The sequence below is a fragment of the Camponotus floridanus genome, unplaced genomic scaffold (assembly GCF_003227725.1).
Source record: "Camponotus floridanus strain SB8 unplaced genomic scaffold, Cflo_v7.5 scaffold45, whole genome shotgun sequence".
In the NCBI taxonomy this organism is placed as follows: domain Eukaryota; kingdom Metazoa; phylum Arthropoda; class Insecta; order Hymenoptera; family Formicidae; genus Camponotus; species Camponotus floridanus.
In genome coordinates, this window is record NW_020229603.1 from 654,822 (window position 1) to 677,154 (window position 22,333).

Below are 22,333 nucleotides of genomic sequence, written 5' to 3' on the forward strand. Positions count from 1 at the left end.
AATATAAAATATTTGTCTCATGTAAACTTTTTATTTAATGTCATATATTTTTAAAAATGAGCATTGCAATAATATAACATATGTAATATTGATGATAAAGAAAATTAATGTAACATGCTGTAATTCATAAAGGCCGATTTACTTCTCCCACATAATACGTCTGTCTAATAAACTCTACATCGTACATTTCAAAACGTAAATAACTGTATGATCCCTAGTGACATATCTGAAATACTCGAGGTGAGACGAAGTTGTTGGGAAATTCCTGCGGGTACACTTCGTTATTATCATGTGGTTATGTAATATTCATAGTCCTGGTAATCATCGTACTCGCGTTGTTCGATAGTTCCGCACAATTATCGTAACACACGTTGTACAATGTCAAATGTTGCGACATTTACATACGCGTTATTATATTCGATAAAGTAAATGACGCCGATTGCCAAGCTCTTTTCTTGTCATCCTTGATAAATGATATCGAAAATATCGCGATCAATAGCGTTACTGTCAGCATAAAAAATCGTTCGACGTAGACAGAGATCACAATGAATTTTTTAATTAAATGCGAATAAAAGAAACTGTCATAATATATATATATATATATATATATATATATATATATCATATCTATCATAAATATATATCATATTTTTGGTTCACTTTTAAATCTAGTTCATTAATTCGTAAACACTTAAAGAAGAAAATTTTTATAATTATGAAAGTTAGTATCTCTTTTTTTATATTTCTGTATCGTTTACAGATGTGAAATGTCTGTAGAGATGCAATCACAAATTGGAAAGGTGATTATGATAGACTTCCTTAATCTGATATAACGTTTAATTGACTCTTTATGTACCAACTTAAACGTTCAAAATACAAGCGTCGTTGATCGTGTTTAGAGGCTAAATGATTTTCGATCCTGTCTTTGTACGAGACAGGGATCCGCATGAACAATATCAGAACTAACGTCGTCTGTTTAACTAGTCTATTGTGCTTCAACTCGAGCTGAGAATTCATCGAATAACGTGCTTCGTTGCTCTTGTTTAGAGACTAAATGACTTTTGACTGTGCCTTAACGCAAAACAGAGATTTGTGCAGGTAATATTGAAGCTTTGACAGAGACGCGCAATAATGAATTTAGAAAATGTATAGAAAAATCAGAAAATTGAATTCAAACTATTAAGATTTATTCAAGTTAAATTAAATTAAAATAGCATATATATGCATATCTAGTATTTATTTTATTTAATTGTTTCTCGCGCGATAAAAATTTATAATTTATACATATGTGTATATATGTATGCATATTTATATATATGTATATTTATATAAAAAGGAATTTTTATTTTTTAATTTTCCATAAATATCGTTACTTTCTAGCGTGTTTACTTTTGGTGAATTGATTGACATGATGCATTATTGCTCATAAACTGATATGGGGATCATAGTAATATCAAAAGATATACACATATTTGCTCATATGTCGAATATATCATAAAATTCTCTAAAAGAACAGTGAGAGGAACGATTTTTTTTCTCATGTAGATTTTTATGTATATTTATATGTGAAAAACAACATTCACATATATTTTTAAAAATAGAGAATTTGAAAATACAGTTGCTTTTTAAAAAGACGTAAAGGAATTGAGCGTAAATAATACTGTGCAATCTATTTATACGATTGTGGTATGATTGTATATCTAGTAATGCAAGATGTACGAATCGCCATCAAATAAAGCTCGTGATATAAGCGATATGATAACATTTTATTGATATTGCCACCGGCAGAATCATTTTCCCACAGGACATTTAAAGTGCGTAGCTTTTACCATTTTGCAATCAGCATTTCAGTACATATCAAACTTAAAAATTTAAAATATCGAGTTCAATTGACTGAGCAATTTTATATATATTTAAAATAAAGTGACATTGATAGAGCTTTTAAATTAAAATAGAGAAGTTTAATATAGAGAAAATAAAGTTTTCGTTTATTATATTTAACGGCTGTATAATTAAATTATAGTCTCGATAGATAATTAAATTATCGTCTCAGTTCTATATTTATTAAAAATATTTTTAATTTTATGAATAGAAACGTCCTGTTTTCGAGTTATTCTGTATATTTTAAGCGCATTTCAGATACAATCAATGAGAGAAAATAGACAATTTAATATCCTAGAAATTTAATCTACCCGTTAATATATGTTTATTTTAGGCATATCCAGCTGTATGGCATGCAAAATCAATAATAATACATGCCAAGTCATAGCAGCCATTGTCATAGTTTATATTTACCTTTTCGTATCAACTATAAGAATGATATCGTTTTATTTATGTTTTGTATTTAGCACTAATATTCTGTCATTATCTATTTACACAAATCTTTTGATATGTCTTTATGCTTTCAGAAATAATACTTTCTTTATATGTGCGTTATGGCTCAACAAGTCAAGAAAGTATTTTTGAGAAATGTAAATAAAACTTAAAGTTATATATTGCAAAGGTAATATATTTTATTTTGTAAGCATAATTTTGTTATTAATGAATCATATTATATCAGTGTTTTATAAACGTAATATTTTAAGAGTACATATAATTATTAATTTTTCTTATTAATCCTTTAAGAAGCTTAGCATTTTCTCTACTTTACCCAAAAAGGTTTATCCAAACTCTTCAAATATTCAGGCTAAAAGATTTTATATTGCGTGCAAAAAAATTAATTCAATCTATTTGTTAAACATTTCCTAAAATTATACGAGAAGAAGTCGGTACCGTGGTCGATTCGAGAGTTACCACGCTGGTTAAGCGAATCACAGAAAATTGAATCAACTGGCGCGAAATCACGTTGATCGAATGTAATGTTCGATGTGACCCGATTGCAGGATATATCCTCGTAGGATGGTAACCTAACCTGTGCTCGAGAGGGTGCACGCTTGCATCGCAGCTAATGTTTATTACCTGACGTCACCTACTACCGGAGAAGGTCTCCTCGTTGGAGGGTGGGAACGGGCAGGTTGTGTTCGCAGGTTCGTTCGTTCGTTTGTCGGTCGGTCCGTCCTTTCGTTAGTTCGTTCATTCGAGGTAACGACGATAGGGGAAGTTGGTCGCCATGGCTACCATGGAGGGGTTTCGACGAAGGAGTTTGGGGGATCGATGCCGCCAGTAGCGTAGCATCAGGTGGCTTGAGGTCGCTCGATCAACCCCTTCCGGCGGAGGCGTCCAACAAGTGGGGCTCTTCGGTAGGGTGGTTGGTTCTGTTGCCGACCAGCTAGATGTATCGTGTGGCATGTATAGGTCGGGAATTCTTCTTAGACCGTCGTGACCTCGGTTACGTACATTCGGCGTATACTTTCGCTGATGATCGGGTGTTTCGGTAACATTTGTCAAAAAATGCGAATTTATACTCATACTGTATGTCTTTTTAAAGTGAATATTTATATTTTAATTCGTTTATTTTATCAATCGGGATTTTTTTGTGATTTAGCATCTGCTTTAGGCAAAAATTAAAAGCCTTCGAAATGTTAATAGCAGCTTCGATCAGTTTGAATTCTGTGCCTGCACAGATATGTAAATATAATTTTTACCTAATTCTAAAATAGTAGAGTTATTTCAATATTATAAGAAATATTTTATATGTAATATAAATATTTTATATATAATTAATGGAAAGACAAAAAATATAATCATGTGATTGGAGAAATTTAATTAAATCATGAATCTTTTTCGCGGAATTATGGGCCATGCTTTCGAATTTAATTTACCGCTTGATACTTTCTCGCATTGTAATTGTTTTTTTCCCTGCGAGAGAAACATCTCAGTAGATTATAGCAATAAGTCAATAATCCCATATAATTGCCTTGTTAAAAGTATACTATATATTATATAATTATATTATTATGTAATACATTTAAATCATTATTCGAGGAGAGCGAAAATGGAATAAAATACTTTTTATAAATTAACATATTATAATTATATATTATTAAATTATACATTAATTAAATTAATTAAATTAATTAAATTATATATTATCATATGATATCATTTTATTATGCTTTTTTTAAAGTGTGTTATCGATATATTTTTCTTTTTTTTTCTAGATCCAAGAAAAATCATAATAGTATATCTGTAATATTTCGTCTACAACTTTTGACAAGTGGTACTAAATTCGTTAATAATTTAATGTCGAATTTTGCTTTTAATTCTTCCGTGAAATAAATGCCTAAGAGGCAAATTATTGATATTCGCGAAATGCATTTCAGGTATCACGCATTCCATTTCCTGAACTCTGCATGCATACTAAATCAGGAAGCATGTAATGACCATTCTAATTACCATTTAAAAGGCAAAGAATTATATCAGTATCTTCTAGAATACTAATATCTTAATTATTTCAAAATATAACAGAGAGAGAGAGAGAGAGAGAGAGAGAGAGAGAGAGAGAGAGAAATTTGTACTTTTGTCTTTTAAATTTTTTTTTCACGAAAAAATTATTTCGATAAAATTAGTTTATTAAAAATAATCATCATAATTGCGAATTCTACTAATTAAAAAATAAGAATTTTTATTTGTGACATCATTAAAAAATTTTCTTGTAATCTAATTTGTTATTTTTATACAGATGTTATCGCATCTCTTGTTAAATTAAATTTTGCAACAGCGTATGAATGATAAGTTTAACCAAATTCTACTCGGACAACTGTGAGAATCACAATTAAATCCGAATAATCTTTCCGTCGTCGTTGTGTTGATTAAAATCTCTATTTCTCTCTCTTGGATACTACCTTGTCGTATGCGAAATCCGCAATACTCATTTTGCATATTTGAAGTACGCCATGCAGTTTCCATTACAATTCCTCTGTTCTGTATTCCCGTCCTCAGGATAGCCTTGTTTTCCGCGATAAAAAGAATGAGACTAGGAGAAATAGAAAGAGTCTCATCCGCTTTCATGTGCGGATACCGAACATACTACTGTTATAGACTGGTAGAGCGAAGAGAGCAGTTTCTTAAAGTACAATTCTGAAAAGTAGATGGGGAAAAAGGATCGATGCTTGAAAAATAAGAGCGAACAAGTGCGAAAGAATATAGTTCGCGTCGAACGTTTCTGTTTTCTTTAAATGCATCTTTAATACCGCAATACCATTTTGCATCTTTTACTAGACTTATTACATTTACTTCTGATTATTAAAGAAAGTTATTTTGCCATTTTTGATAACAAGTTTGCTAAACCTTGCAAGTACATTAGGTTGTCATAATTTTTAGAAAGCTATAATATTTAGGTGAATAAATTAATTATAAACTCAATAAATATATTCTATAAAAGAGCTTTTTTATTATCTTTCAAAAAATTAGATTTTATGAACGCGAAAATATATAGAATCAAAATTTCGAATAAAATAAAATTATGAGAATCTCAATATAATAATTATTAAAATAATGAAAGTAAAATTTTTGCAAAAGGGTTAACAATTATCGTCTGTTATAAACTGATTTTAGAAATTTTGTATAAAATAAAACATGTTTAAACAAAAGATTTATATGCCGATTACATTGCACTTTTCTGGATGAAGGCAGAAAATATGAGCTTTCGCAAGTGGCCACGTTTGCAGCGTTCTCGTAGAAAGACTGGAATGAAAGAACTCCAGGAGCTTTTCAGGATAAGAAAAAAATAAGCGCGGTGATATCGGGCTTTGTGAAGCGACTGTAGTTTTCAATCGTGGAAATTAAATAACAGTGTTGGGGCCGTTATTTCAGCGTGCAATTTGAATTTTTTAAGAGATCATTTATTCAATGATATCGCTTAGCAGATAATTTTGTTAAAATTAAATTACTAAATATATTACAGTATATACACATTACTTTAGAAATCAAATATATAATACAAATATATAAACTATGTGAGAATTCAATTAAAAATGATGACGAAGAGTATATATGCTTTTTAATGTAACTATTATACCAGACAATTTTCTCATATTATTTTAAAATACTGTTCATTAAAGCAAAAGAATATTTAATGCTACGCATCTGTATTTTTATTTCTGTTTGAAACATTGTTTCGCGATTGTACATGCATCTTTGAGGGAATTTTTTTTATCATTGTACTTGACAATTTATCATTGTACTTGGCAATCGACTCTAATAAACCTTTCACGTTGATGGAATTGTAGATTGTGCGATCGAAATTTTATTGGTCCGGCGAATGCCATCGAATGGCAGATTATCGATACTGACGATATAATTATCAACGCATATGCCTCTCACTATTATTAAGAATTATCGCAATAAATGTCAATTGCATTCTCGTAAATTGCGATATAATATGAGAATCTTCCCTCATATTATTTCGCAATCGCAGAGAAGAATGAATATCAGCAAAGCTAAGCGAAATTAAAATGTATGATTTCTCGTTTGAAAGTAGCAATTAATATATAAAGAGAATATCGATAGTATTATCATAAGCTTGTAGTAAAAAATTATGTCTTGTATAAAACATAAATTCGCGTACGACACACATAGGCAAAAGAAGAAACTTTGTGAGTTTCGCATTTCAAAATTCGCAGTGCAACACGTGCAATTTATGTGAAAAGTTGTTAGGTAACTTTCCAAGAATTTTCGAAGATGCGTATCTTCGAAACATTTTTCATGAAATATACTCGAAAATGCGATTGTGAATGAATCTTCTGTCGAAAATAAGAGTCGATATGAAGTCATTCGCTTCAAAATCATTCGAAAAAACATGTGTTTTATGAACGTCAAATGAACATATCAGACGACTCATGTCAGAGGATAATTTTGTATTGCATTATTTAAAAAAAAATGCATAATTACGTTTTAGGACGCGAAAAAATTCTATTATTTATATCGTTTTATTATTATATTTTTGCATTTTAATTTTTTATACAAGGAAGAATTTTTTATACTAGGAAGACATAACAAATATGTAACTCGAAAAGCGAAATAATTCGTATAATATACTGCTTAAAATTAAAATTACCGTAAAAACACTGGATATTCAGTGACATGTAAATATAGGATTTTTACGTGAAATTGCACCGGCTTGTAGAACGCACTGTTTTCTGAGCAATGATTTTTTTATCTTTTTTAGACTCGCAAAATTATGAAAAAAATTGTGAGAATCCATAATATATCTTACAGTGTCGCTTTTATTAGTCATATGATCGCACATCAAAGAAAATACGAGATAATCTTTACTCATCAAAATGTAGTATTAAACGGTTAATCCTTTGCTTTGATATTTTTTCATTACTCACAAGCTTTGGATTATTTGCTTTTTAATCGCGACTTTTTCACGAAATTGTACAAATTTATAAAATATTTCGCATGCTATTTTTTACTCGTTATATTGCGCTTATACAACATTGATAATAATTTTCATATTTTATTACCTGAAGAAACAGTGCCCAGGTTTTTACATTGTAAATATCCGAGAATAACTTAGACGCTTTCAGAGACTTTTCAAGACTATTGACTCGATGCGATACTGTAAAGCTCGAACAAAGGAACAACGTTAGAAGTTTTCAATATATAAACTTGAATTGTAGATCGCGAACAATCGCGCCAACTTTTGCGTCATGCACACGTCCATATCCGCTGATACATCATTGTTGAAATCGTTTTAAGTGAATGGCTGCATGCGTTGTTGACTCGAATCGGATAGCGCGGGTGTCGATAGACAATGTATTCACGATGCGACAGTTACTTTAATTAAATTGCGTCATGTATGACACGATTACGAAGGTAACATGAGGGATTTATGTCAGCACGGCCTGTTTGTTTTCATTTTTCATTACATGTATCAAGATATTGATGTATCTCCCCCTCCTCTCTTTCTCTCTCTCTCTCTCTCTCTCTCTATTATATTAAAATATTCTTGTCATGGAATGTCAATTTCAAACTACATAATATTCGGAATTACTTTTGAGATATTGAAGTTAATTTTCAATATTCTAATAAATAATTAATTTTCTCTGAAGAAATAAAAAATATAAATAGTTTTTATCTATTATTTTTTATGATCCTCGTTGCTCTTTTCTTTAATAAAAGTGTATTTCTTGCAAATATGTGATGCGCAAGTTTTCTCTTGAATTTCGAGATAGGAAAATAGTGTACCATATCGCGATATATTTTTGGAATGTCCAGAACTTCATAATTACATTTGATCGATGCAATATATCTCATTATGTTGCTTGCTTAATGGGTTCTTTGCCTTTCTCGTATGCGTTTGCCAGCGACATATTATCTACCTGCATCGAGAAGCCTGCATTTACGGGAGCAGAAGCGTTTGTAGCAAGTAACGGCGGTAAACTCGATCGTAGAAAATAATAATCTTGTCGACGACACGCGTGTTTGTGTGTATCATGCATGTATACAACGACGAATACTTAAACAGGACGCCGCTCGTAGACTCATCGATATTGATGAAGTTACGTGCAGTCTCCCACGCGATAGTATGGCTGCCTATCGTTCGAGGAAAATAGTCTTTCAGAGTTCATCAGCCGTAGGTGATAGAAACCGACCGTACCGGACGCACCGAGATAACTAATTTAAGTCCATGAAAAATTTACATACATCATATAACGCTTAACACTACTGATGCAATATATGATATATGTGATAGCTTTTTTTGATACAATATGAAAATTTTATATGAGTTGTTAAAAAGAACAGAAGAATTATATTTAGCTCCTTGCTTTTATGCGAGTGCTTATCTTCGTGTCTAGTTTCTAGAAAAAATACAATAATAATAAAAGAGAATAAATAATAAGAAAAATAATAAGAAAAAATACAATAATAATAAAAAATAAAACTACGTTTTTCTGGCTGTTAACGTGATTTAAGTTTGAAAAAAAATGTTTGAAATCTTATATTTTGAAGTTAAGTGATTTTAAATGAAATATCCCTTCCTCTCTACCTCCCCGTGTTTTCTATAAAATATTGAACTTCCGTTTCATAGTTTAGTTTTTCTTCATCATTGTCATGGTACCTAACTAGCTTCATAGTTTCATACCAATATATGCATACTGTTACAAGCAAGGAGAGAAGCACCACCCCCTTGTCTTGATGAACGCATATATAATACCCATCGCTGTTCTGTGATACGTCATGCGATAAATTCATATCAACCTCGCACGTTAGCTAGACATTTAAGTAATCCTATATTGATGGTAGCCTATAGTTATGTTCGATTGTTGTTATCTGGTATTCAATTCATTTCGTGTAATATATCGGATTTGCTAACTACGATATGCTGAAGAGATAATTGGCTTTACATTAATGTAATAATTTTGTAAATAAAAACGAAAATGTGGCTTTAATCTGTCTGGCTCTAATTTTTAAATTCTTTTTATTTATTTTTACAAAAATTCTACTTTATTTTTTGAAACTACATCTCCGTAATATTCTACTTTTTTGTGTGTGTGTGTGTGTGAATTATTTGTAATTATTTGTAATTCTCTGTAATTCTCTGTCAATTATTTATGAATTATCTATAATAATATAAGAAAATCGATATTTTCTGGAATAACCATATTTTTCATGAATAATCTCACATTTTCTTTCTTGATGAAATGAAAATCTTCACGATAATGATGTACATATGAAAAGTTCTCGTTCTTCTCATATTCTTTAATTATTTTATCGAACGACACGGTATCTCTCGCGAAGTACAAATTGTCCGCAAAAAAGAGATCTTTTCCGGCAGGGATCTTTACCGGAGAAGAAAATTCATCGCGAAGAAAATGGCGAGAATCGCTCGTAAAATTACAACCGATAGGAACTTGTCGAAGCATAGTTAAGTAATTATGGGAGCTACCATTCGTAAGTAAAGTGAAATTATTATTCGTAGCACACCGTTTCCGTGGTCGCGTTACAATCAATAGTAGTATTGTCCCGCAGATCCTGTAATAATGTCGGATACATTGACACAGTGGGTCCTAGCTAATGCTTTTGTAGCCGTGGAAATCCCGCAACTTAAGTGCCGTTCGAAGAATGGCTCTACTAGCGGCTCGTTTGCACTTTACGCGATGAAACAAAGAAACATGGTCGCGATAAACTCAACCACGATTTTATAGGATAGATTCTACGACACCTCGGCGTTGAGTTTCGCGCATAACGCACATTACGAGAATGAGAATGAAATATATTTGCATAATGGGAGATGAAAAGAGTCTTGAGATTGCGATTAACATAATAATAACATAGGTTTTTCGTATACATCGAGAATTTAAAAAGTGACATGGTCTCTTGATATCTTTTTAGAGCACGGGTTTAAAAATGTAGTTCTTTGAAGCCAATATTATTTTTTACGCATTCTTCGATTTTTTATCTTTTGCAAAAATATCGACATTCAATTAATTCGTGGTCGGTTCAACAGGTTGAAAGATTTATTATTGCCCGCGGGCGAAGACTTGGCGGATGATGGTTGTTTGTTCTGGTTGATAGGTTGATCGTGACCGATCAGGACTACCTAGGTTCTTGAAATTTACAATCCGAGATGAGTGGGGTGTGGTCACGAGATCATAATGGTGGATTACGCGGTTTATGCGATCGTGTAAAATTTTTAGTGTATACAAAGTGTTATAATGAAAAGAATAAGCCAATGCATGAAGTTTACTTGCGCTATTTATAGATCGTAAAGATTATTATGTTGTTCGCATAAATTTTAAGATCGTTTAAGTCAAGCACTATACATCTCTTGATGAAATTGTCTATTCGATCATTTTCGCAACAGTTTCGAACTATTAACTTGTCGAATTTAGTTATATATTCTTCCATGGAAATTATTCATTTGAACTATCTTTATCTATTAACGCAAGACATTATAAAATAAAAAATAATTTAACTTATGATGCGCAATAGTTGGTGGAGTTCTTGTATACAAGTTATGATTATCTAGAAGATATAATAAATATATTGAAATTGAAATGATGTAAAATAATTGACATCTTAAAAAATAATTGGGAAAAATTTCTTTAAATAAATGTTTAAAAAATATAATAAAATAAAATAAAATCTAATTTTTTATGAATAATTTACACTACAATTGTAGTGAATTTGAAATACACACACACATATACATATATATGTATGTATATATATGTTGGAATATTTATATATATATAAATATAAATATATATAATATATTATATAAATATATATAATAAATATATATAAAATATTGTATATAAATATATTTTATTAAACATCTTTTTTGTTGATTCTATTTTGCTACTTCAACACTCGCTAAAACACGGTTTAATTGTAATCACGCGGTACTTTGCATAATATCGATATTCGATATTATTAATCATGATGCGTACTTTATTATATTACGACAAAAAAATAATATGAGAATTATCATTTGATCAATATTCGGAAAAATTACGGCAATTTAATTATACATGACAGTCAGCCATCTCTTTTAAACGCTGATATTGCGCGATATTATGTGAGTTGAGCTGAAATAATTAATTAAGATACGATAAACTATTAAAAGGCATATAATTGAAATTCCATATTACAAGCATAGTTATAATGTGGTTTTCATTATAAATGCTGCAAAATACATGTACTATTAATATGCAATCAATTTATTATGCTTTTTGCTTGAATCAAATAACTATTGTCACAATATTCTTACATCGTTTATCGTCGGAAGTTAATTAATTATGCGAACTGATAATCGTTAATGGTCATAATAAGAGAAAATGAGCATATAAAAGTTGATTTGTCTTTTATCACTTTTTTTAAATTATTAAAAGTTGTTTTTATAAAAACGTTTACAGTTTTAAAATCTTTGCATAAATTTTTCTGAAATTGTTGGTTTTCAAATTTTGATATTGCATTCTCGTTAAGTTTCAAAATCCAAGCACGTATTATTTTCTCCTTGAATCATTCAATAGGAGCAAATTTCTCGCGAAATTGTGGAAATCTTTTACCATGTAGTCTCAAAACGTCGACGAATCGACAGACAGCTAGCTAATTTGAAAGCTTTGTCAATAAGTGTGCACTGAGCCCACAAAGTTATTTTACAAAGTTACGCTCCGGAATTTTCGGTGAGCGAAGTCGGTCGAAAGGAATTTCGAGAATTCTTATTGCGTCGAAGACCGCAATAGTATCAAGAAAACGCATAATTCGAGCGCTTTAATTTTAAATAACGTAAAATTGATGTGTATTATATAATATCTATTTTACTGATTTAAAAAGGTTTTTGTGATTTACCGTTACGCTAATTTTTGCAATGTTCGTACTTAGCTATGTATGAGAGATTAAAGAATTTAAATAATCAATTTAGTATTTAAAGAGATAATTCAATAGCCATATATCGTATATGTCATATCTATCGAAGACATATTAGACAAGCAAGGCGGCTAATATTGTACAATGGACAATTTCTGATCAATAGGTCAAATTGACACGTATCTATAATCAATGTGATACGTCTACTAGTCGAAAATGAGCCAGCCATAATTTGATTTTCATGAGAATTATTGAATTAAACAGAATATTGTCAATCATCGCGATGCAATTAATTAATCATTCTAAATGATATATATGTTTTTTATTGTCTTGATAGCAGCTATGTGAACTATCTTATATAAGGATTGAAAGAAATATCGCAAGATGCGAAGTGATTTTTACTTCTGCATATATATATATATATATATATATAAGAACGATATAATATTAATCGATATATCTAATCTAGAGCTATTCGAGGATCAATGAGGATTCTAGGAGAATATATATATATCTAAATATATATTTTTCTTTTAACTACTATATATACATTTTAACATTATGTTTTCTTGATGCTACTGTTACATTTAAAAAGCATAATGTTAAATATATATTATATTTATATAATATTAAAAATATGCAGTAAATAAGCACAGTAGTCACACAAATATTAAAGTATAATAAACGACGTTTATCAAACAAAAAAGCATTAACTTGAAATATATATCGTAAAATCAGTTTATACAGACAGTATTGCGAGACAAAATATTGCGAGAAATTACAATCTCCAGACAGAACATTTATTGTGTATTTTCAATGAAAACATAAACTTTTCGACGAAGATGTGCGAACAGAATAATCAAAAGTTATGTAATTTTCTATACATATAAATATTATTCTCCTCCAGAATATTATAATGAAAATTATCAAATATAACATGAATATGAAGGTTAATTTCTATATAAAATTATTACTACTGAGAATTAGACATGTGGAGAAGGGGATTATATAAAATACATATATATTATATGAAAAAACACATGTATGTTGATGTGACTAAAATCACGCATCTTTGATTGTTTCAAACTAAATAACAATTTACATAGACTTCAGATCATAGCACAATAAACGTATTTATAAAATCTTGATGAAGCGATTCGGCAGGAGTTGTTTTAGAACAGAATTTGAAATAATTTAGCATAGGTAAAATATATATATATTTGTATATCTTATTGTTTTTAGGATAACTTTGCAACAAAGTGCTATATTCGATCCTATATTAATGCAAATGTAAACAAAATAATGTAATATAAATATTTTACGACATAATATTTTCATTTTCCATTTTCCAAAATTTCTTTTTCTCAAAAAAGATGAAGTGTACGAATATATTTTTTCATCTAGTGTATGCACTAGCGGTTGGGTTGTATTTTTTTTCGATAGCTTTCCTGTAGATGAAAAAAATTGTGCGTTTTTATACGCAACTTTGTGCGAAAACCGATCGTTTACTCAAATGATCGGATCAAATTTATCATGCCAGAACGAATAAAGCAATATACGCAAACAAGATATAAATTGTACTACAAAGTAAACTAGACTGACAATCTGTCAATATATTGCATTTGTTTTCCATATTTTTATTAGACAGATTTACTAATATTTATAACACTATATATATATATATATATATATATATATATATAATTTATCTATGACAACTTTTTTAACAGAAATTAATATTTCAGAAAGGAAAGACAACTCTAATTTATCTTTTTGTAGTGATCTTGCTGGATGATGAGTCCGCCTTGAGAAAGAGATCAAATTAGAGGTTGTTTAAAATATTATATATCGCCTGATAAAAAAGTAGTCCCAACTTTTAGAGTAATATTAACAGTTTAAATGACATATATAAATTTTAAAATCACTGCATTTATTTATGTTAGCTCCGCTCTCTTCTTTTATGTAATATCTTAAGAGTTATTTATTATCTATATCATTTTGGGGTACATTCAGGTCATTTTGTTAACAGTTATGCTTTCCATTTTTTTGCATTTTTTGTCTTTTTCGATAAATCTTCTTGTTTTTCTTTCATTTTTTTGTAGCAATTTTGTCTATGAACATATGGTTCCTTTAGTTTTATGCATGATCGCATTCTTGCAATATCGTATGGCTGCTTCGTTGAAGCTTCTTATTGGGTGAAACTCTAGAAGATTCGGGCGTTCTCTCTCTCTTCGCGCATGCACTGTTTTGAAATGTATATATTATCATATACATACATTATATATAAAAAACATGTTTTACTTTGCTTGAGAGCATATGAAACATAATTTTGCAAAGCTTTATATATTTTTCATTATTTTATTATTTTATATACAATTATAAAATTGATATTAAATTTAAATTAAAAGAATTAACTACATTTTAAACTCGTTATTTCAATATTGATAAAATAAAATATAATAATTTTTATAAAAATACATTTTTCTTTATTATAGATTATTTTCTAAAGAGAAAATTTTTTAAAATAAATTGTTTTTATCAAATCTGAACATGAACTGTATTGAGAAAGAAATTAAAGTATTATAATAATTATTATATATAATATGTATTTATGTAGTTGTAAGTTTTATATTTTAATGTTGGAAGAAATTTAAACTGTAATTAATGAAAATATAACTTAGATAAATATAAATATAATTTAAATATAATTTTTATTTTAAATTCTTTATTTTTCATACGAAGTAATTATTAATTAAATAAATTTTATTTTGATTAAATTAATAATTGAAATAAACGAAATAAATTAAATTTCTTTGAATACATATCTTTGTATGTATTTATTCTTATATTATATTGTTCAAAATCAATTTTTATATCTAATGTCAATCTATCGACAGTATAACATCTGTGTATCTAGTATAGCTGATAATATAACAGAATAGAATATCCGGAATATTATAGAAGATTTTATATTATAAAAGTTTTGTATGATGAAGTGATACATATACAAAACAATATTGAAATAATGAGTTTAACATAGTTAATTCTTTTTCTATATTTAAATTAAACATCAATTTCATGACTAATTATTTTTATAATATAATTCTATAAATTTACAGTAATATAATAAATTTAATTTATTATATTGCTGTAAATTTATAGAATTATATAAAAGAATATAATAAATTAAATTTATATATAAATTAAATTTATTTTTAAAAACGTATGTATATTTGCAAATCTTTAGAATTGTGAAATAAAAATTTGACTTCGAGGTTGATAGATTCTGAAAGCAGTTATATTGTTATATGTAAATTTGATAGAGTAAAATGAATACTTATGAAAGAGAAATTCATATGTACATGTTGCTTTTTAAAATTAATACGTATAATTTTACACATTTTCGAAACTTTCTTTTTAAAAAGAAAAGTGAATTACTACACCTATTACCATGAAACTAACAATTTGCGCAAAAAGAGAGAAAGAATGCTTGTATATTTCTTATTTCTGTCAGTCTCATTACTTGCCCAGGAACGTGTTCAGCAAGGGCATTCTCCGTTTATTCATATATGTCTATGATATAGAATCACTACAGCTGATAAGAGACTGCAACTGTCGGTATTACGCGACACACACACAGGTAATTTTGTCAGGTATCTATCGTACCGACATAATGCTATTGATAAGGAGAGCAGAAGCGTTCCTTATCAACTACAGAGCGATGAATATGTATAATTTTTAATCATAATATTTAAAATAAAAATATTGACTTATGATAAATGGCATTTAATAAATGTTAAAACTAAATTCTTATCTAAAACAAATTTCTTTATTTAAAACTTAAATTCTTATCTAAAACAAGAAGAAAATATTAATCAATACCTTATTTTTTGATATGAAGATCTTGAAGAAGAGGTTATTGTCTGAAATATTAATTGAGATAAAAAGAAACAATTTTAACTTCCAAAATGATATTGATAACTTTATGACATGTATACGCCGATCATATAATATAATTTAAATTTTAAAATTATCGCATTTTACTTATTTGCGATCTTCTCCTTTTTCTCTTATAACTCTAGCAACTTCTTAAGAATTATTTATTATCTATATCATTTTAGTAATATTCATTAGGATATATTATTGTCAGTGTTCTCTTTGCGTCTCTTTCTTTGTAGATCTCTTTCTTTTTTTTTCTTTCTGTCATGATAATTTTTATAAATACAGGATTTCTTTAGTTTTATGCATGATGGCATTTTTGCAACATCGTATGCGATTGTAACAGTGAAGTTTCTTAACGCAATCGCTTAGAAGATTTATCTTATCTGCTTTTTATTTGGACTGCTTGGAGATCGAATACACAATTTTTATTTTGTCATGTCTATATGCGTTACTTTTCTTAATATTATTTCTATGTATGGTATTTTGTTATTATTAAAAATACTGAGGATGATTCGAAAGGAAATCGAAATATTTAATTAAAGTTTTTTTATGAAGATTTTGATTTATTCGTGCTCTGTTTTAGACTTTCGTTAACTCGTTTTTCTTATTGTATTAGATGAATAAATATCATTTGAGATACATATAATAATAATAAATTTCATGTAAGATTCTCTTGACCAACTCTTTATATCATTAATAGAAACGAATAATTATTATTGATAGAGCAAACATTTACTGTCTCTTGTGAATAATAAAAATGATTAAAAAATTATTCTATTAATATTTTTGTTTCATATCAAAATATGGGAACAAGATGAGAATAATTTTTTAATATTATCGATTGACGAGAAAGTTTTAGCAAGATTTTTGAAGCCTTCTATTAATTATTTGTAGATAATATTATTGATATAATTCAAAATATTACCTAATTCAGATATTATCATAAATATTTTATTTTTGCGTCGAACTATTATCTATGTTGAATAAATGTACTAGGTGTACACTCTTTTACATGTATAGTTACAGTTGATAAGAAACTGTAACTGTCGGTACACTGTGCGATAGACACACACACTGGTAACTTTGTTAGACATCTATCGTACCGACATAATGTTGTTGATAAAAAGCTTTCTTGTCACCGATAAAGCGAAGAATCTACATAAATTTTAGTCGTAATGTTTAACATAAAAATATCGATTCACAATATAATGAATGACATTTAATAAATGTTGAAAATAATTTTAAACTCTTTCCTGAAATAAGGAAAAATCAATATTTCAATATTGCAATAATCAATAAATCAATATATCAATAATTCATTATTTTATTATACAAATCTGAGTTTTAACACTTATTTACATAATCTCGTCTCTCTTTTTTTATAACTGTAATATCTTTTAAGAATTATTTATTATGTGTATCATTTTGAAAATATGCATCAGGATTTTGATAATTCTTAATAGTTATGCTCCTTATCTCTTTGCATGAGTCTCTGTCAATCATCAATTTTATTGTATCTATTGTATATATTTGCAAAAACAGTTTCACTTTGATTTTTTAGCGAGAATATAGATGATAACGAAAATATCAGCGATAAGATTTAACTTACATTTTTTATTTTAATATATTAGTCAATTAAATCCGCAATTTAGGGGATTTTTAATGAACAAATATTGTATTTTTTCCTTTATTAAACTTTACAAACAAACAATAGATATAAATGATTTATTTAAGAAAGATGAACATTATTTCGCAGGGAATAATGAAATTACATTGTTGAATCTATTGGAATTTTAATATCGATACATTGCACGGATTTTTATCGCGTATTTTGCACTGCTATATGATTGTGCCCCTGAGATTATTCAATATTGCATTTTTATTTTTTTTTTTTAATGGATAGGAAATTTTCCAGATATTCTTTTTTTAATCTCTTTATTTTGTTCATAAAATTTATAAAGGCATGTCTAAATTATAAGACTAGAAAAATACCGATAGTAATTCTCTTTCTTTTCAAAAATATAAGATAGAATTAGAGGAATGTCACCAAATGCAAGAAGTAATTATAAATAATTATTATTTAACAAGAAAACATGTAAAACAGAGAATATTAGGCGTTCAAAAGTAGTGTTGTAGCATAATTATATAACGGCTAATCAATTATACAATCAAATAATGATCCTACGAAGATATTATAGGGTAGAAAAATATAAATTTATTCAACATGTATGATACAATCGGTATTCTGCACGTTCAATTCATAAACTGCACTCAAGAGACGCCTTAAAAATACATCAAGTTTAATCAGATTATTGACTTAAATTTACCAATTTTTTACAATGGTTGATTTGATTGGTATTGCGGATGCGAAATTGTGAGACGGTGCCAACACAGAGTTGGCGGACCCGAAGCTGGATCCAAAGCTGGATCCGAAATCGCTGCTAAGGACACTGCCGGAGACAACGCCGCTCTCTAAACCGGAGTTAAGAGTCGCACCCGAGATAGATCCCAAGTGGCTGGATCCCAGATCGGCATATTCTTGCCCGGATGAGAATCCGGATGCAAGCCCGGATGAGAATCCGGATGCAAGCCCGGATGAGAGCCCGGATGAGAAGACGCCAGCGATCGATGACGGCACGACGCCGACAGTGGACGGCGCGACGCTGAAAGTCGACGGCGCGACGCTGAAAGTCGACGGTACGACGCTAACAGATGGCACGGACACCGGCACGTGTTTCGTGACAGAGACAGGAACGGGTACTGGCTGTGCCACTGTGACTGGCACTGGTTGCGGCACACGGATCGGGATGGGCTGCGGCACCGGGACCGCGTAGGGTCGGTCAACTTTTACGGGCACGTGACGGGTGACTTCGACAGGTACTGGTTGTGGTACTTCAACTGGATACGGACGATCGACTTTGACGGGCACGGGTTGCGGAACGGGTACGTGCTTGGTAACTTCGACAGGGACCGGTTGTGGCACCGGAACCGGCACTTGGATCTCACGATGAACGGTGACGCCGGTGATGCGCTGAGTCTTGGTATGTGCGACACTCGGTAGCACATTCAGACTATTAAAGGAACCACTGCCGACGGCGACGCCGGAATCGCCGAAAGATCCATATCCTAATCCAGAGCTGTATCCTCCTAATCCAGATGCATATCCAGATGCATATCCTAGTCCAGATCCAGATCCATATCCAGATGCATATCCTAGTCCAGATCCAGATCCGTATCCAGATACATATCCTAATCCAGATCCAGATCCATATCCAGATGAATATCCTAGTCCAGATCCATATCCAGATGCATATCCTAGTCCAGATCCATATCCAGATGCATATCCTAGTCCAGATCCAGATCCATATCCTAGTCCAGATGCATAGCCTAGTCCAGATCCAGATCCATATCCTAGTCCAGATGCATAGGCGGAGGCCAGACTGTTACCTACGGTGACTCCGGACAGTCCCGACCCGAGTACACTTGAGCCGAGTCCAGCTGAATATCCAGAAAGACCTAAGCCGTAACTCGAAATACCGAGATCACCTGACAGACTTCGCTTGTCATATTTCTTGTCTTGTTTCTTCGGATCTTCTATGGAAACTGCCAACGCGGCAGTCGCCAACAATATTATCTATATATTTTTGGAACAAAATAAATTCTAAATATAGTTCTGAAAGTATCATTTTAAAATAGTTTTTGTGATGAGATGTTATTAAAAATAAAATCAAATAGCAATAACTAGCTTTTAATTAAAGTTGATAGACTTTACACTGTCATTAATTTTTAATTGTATGTATGTATATAATAAAACATAATCATAAGCAATTCTATTTCTATAATTCTTGGTACAATTATAACAATGATACAATAACTGCAACTCGTTTTTATTTATAAGAATAAAGGAAATTAAATTTTTTAAATAATTTCGACACATCCGAATGATGATAATGAAAATATCGTTAAAGATATGTACCAATTAATGATAATTGTTTTTATGTATTGGCGTGTATGGAATACCCTTGTCGATACTTACCGCGAAGCTCTTCATTGTACCTGATGATAGTTTCGGGTCGAGTGTGCCTTAATGCGGTGGGTCGGTGTTTTTATAGGAAATGTCCGCTTCGCGATGTATGCGATTACTTTCACTGAAACGAGGGACACACCCTGCTCCGCGAACCGCGCACCTCCCAATTATTTTTCTGTAGCCAGTTTCGCTTGGTCCATCCGATTCTCCGATCTGACGTAACGGCAAGAGCTACGGCAAACTTGCTCCCAAAACGAGTTCGATTCCGCATTATTACGCGACTGTAATACATGTAATCGTTTATATCAGTCAGTATAACGATCCCCGTTTATCTGTCATTTTTTTTATAAAGGACTTTTATAATCTCAGCTTTTACCTGATGCGACAGAAAACGAGAAATGGGCGAGAGCACAATCGATGCATCGAAACGAATGACGAATCTGCAACAAAAGATCTAATAAAATTTGCAATGTATTTAAGAGTATTGAAGATAATTTAATATTCATTTTAAATTTGTCGTTGTTAAAAAAATTTTTCTTTATTAATTTTCTTTATTAGTGTTTTACTTCTTTCTTACTTGCGTATATATAGAATCTTTTTTACGCAATTATATAATGTTTTTATATAATATGTAATTATGTAATGTTTATTTATTTTATAATTAAATAATGTATTGAAATTTAAATGCTGAATTCTCTCTATATATGTATTTTTATACTCTGCTATTCTACGACATCTTTAATTACATATCTAATTTACATACCTTTGATTTTAATCGTTTTTTGGCCGCATTGAAAAAGTGGTATTTATATATCGTGCCGGTACACGATACATTCAAGATGTTCGTCGTTTTAATAATGATCATTTGTGAGATCCGGTGGCATATAAATTAGTCGATTCTTGTACATAACAAGGATTCGGGAAGTCGTTATTTATTAACATTATTTTTAAAATATTTATTAATACTATATTTCGCAAGTATTTATTCGTGAGACAATTTTATCGATGAGACAATCGATACAACGATGTAAAATATAATATATGGCAGAAAATATTACTACCAAAATCGAGTTAACTTGTGACAAACTGTAAACTTTTTTTCACGTTCATAACAAAAAATGATGTGGCGATTATAAACAAAAATTTGCAAAATGTCTAATTGTCAATTGATAGAAACCGACACAGTATCTATTTTATAAATTCATCTCGAAACATAATTAATGTTTTTAAAAGTCACAGTAGCATATTTCCTTATTTTACAATCCAATGTAAACCGTTTCATAGCACAATAAAAATCTTTATGGCGTGAAATAATTCGGAATGGAGAGTTTCATAACTTTAGATTTTCATCTTTAGAATTTTCTTGAGGAAGATGTACTTCCTTTTGAATACATTGTGCCGATTTTTCGTAGAGTGCTTTATATTTATGACACACGTCTTCAGGAAAATATTTTATTTAAATTACACGAGGACGCGCCGCAGATTTATATCGTAACGTGATCATCAAACATTTTTTTCTACGTTGAAAAACATGAATAAAAATATTTGGCATTTTTTTGTAATGATACATGGAATTCTGTAAAAGGAAATAATTAAGAAACATTCGAGAATCGTCCAACGATAGTTTTTTTGATGCTGCCCGTCAAGTTTAACTGATTTAACAAAATACTAATTTAGAAATCGGTTTTCAATATCATAAAATGACTATTATAAAATACTGGTTTACGAGGGTAAACCAGTCCGAGATAAATTTATTCTAGCTCTAACCAAAAACGGTATGCTAATTAATGACTTTGAATAAAAAAGAATGATTACCATAGGTATTTGAAATGTTAAAATAGATTTTTTTATTGTAACTTAATATATTGTAAATATTAATTCTTCTCATTTTTCTTTATTAAACACATGTACATCAGTAACCATACATCATGAGTTTTTAATAATAGAGTTGCACATTATAAGATCGATATTCTTGTAAATAATAATCGTGAAATATTATTTTGCAATTTTTATATATCCTTCTTTTTTACTTAGATAAAAAAGAAGGATATATAAAAATTGCAAAATAATATTTCCTATATGAAAATAAATAAAATTTCCTAC

General features: G+C 29.8%; 2 protein-coding genes across 5 annotated transcripts in view; one reads left to right on the forward strand and one right to left on the reverse strand.

The window, feature by feature from the left end:
* Nucleotides 1-22,333, forward strand: part of LOC105256745 (cAMP-specific 3',5'-cyclic phosphodiesterase) — a 316,988-nt gene that overhangs the window by 91,742 nt on the left and 202,913 nt on the right. The window lies entirely within an intron of this gene.
* Nucleotides 18,396-20,405, reverse strand: LOC105256743. Of its 2 annotated transcripts, XM_025411916.1 has the most exons (3): nucleotides 20,240-20,405; nucleotides 19,615-19,837; nucleotides 18,396-19,572 (listed from the first exon to the last, which is right to left on the reverse strand). In XM_025411916.1, the coding sequence occupies exons 1-3, from the start codon at nucleotides 20,252-20,254 to the stop codon at nucleotides 18,527-18,529; spliced, it is 1,284 nt and encodes a 427-aa protein (XP_025267701.1). In that variant the 5' UTR covers nucleotides 20,255-20,405; the 3' UTR covers nucleotides 18,396-18,526. The 2 variants fall into 2 exon arrangements, with proteins under 2 accessions (XP_025267701.1, XP_025267700.1); XM_025411915.1 differs by having other exon boundaries at nucleotides 18,396-19,837.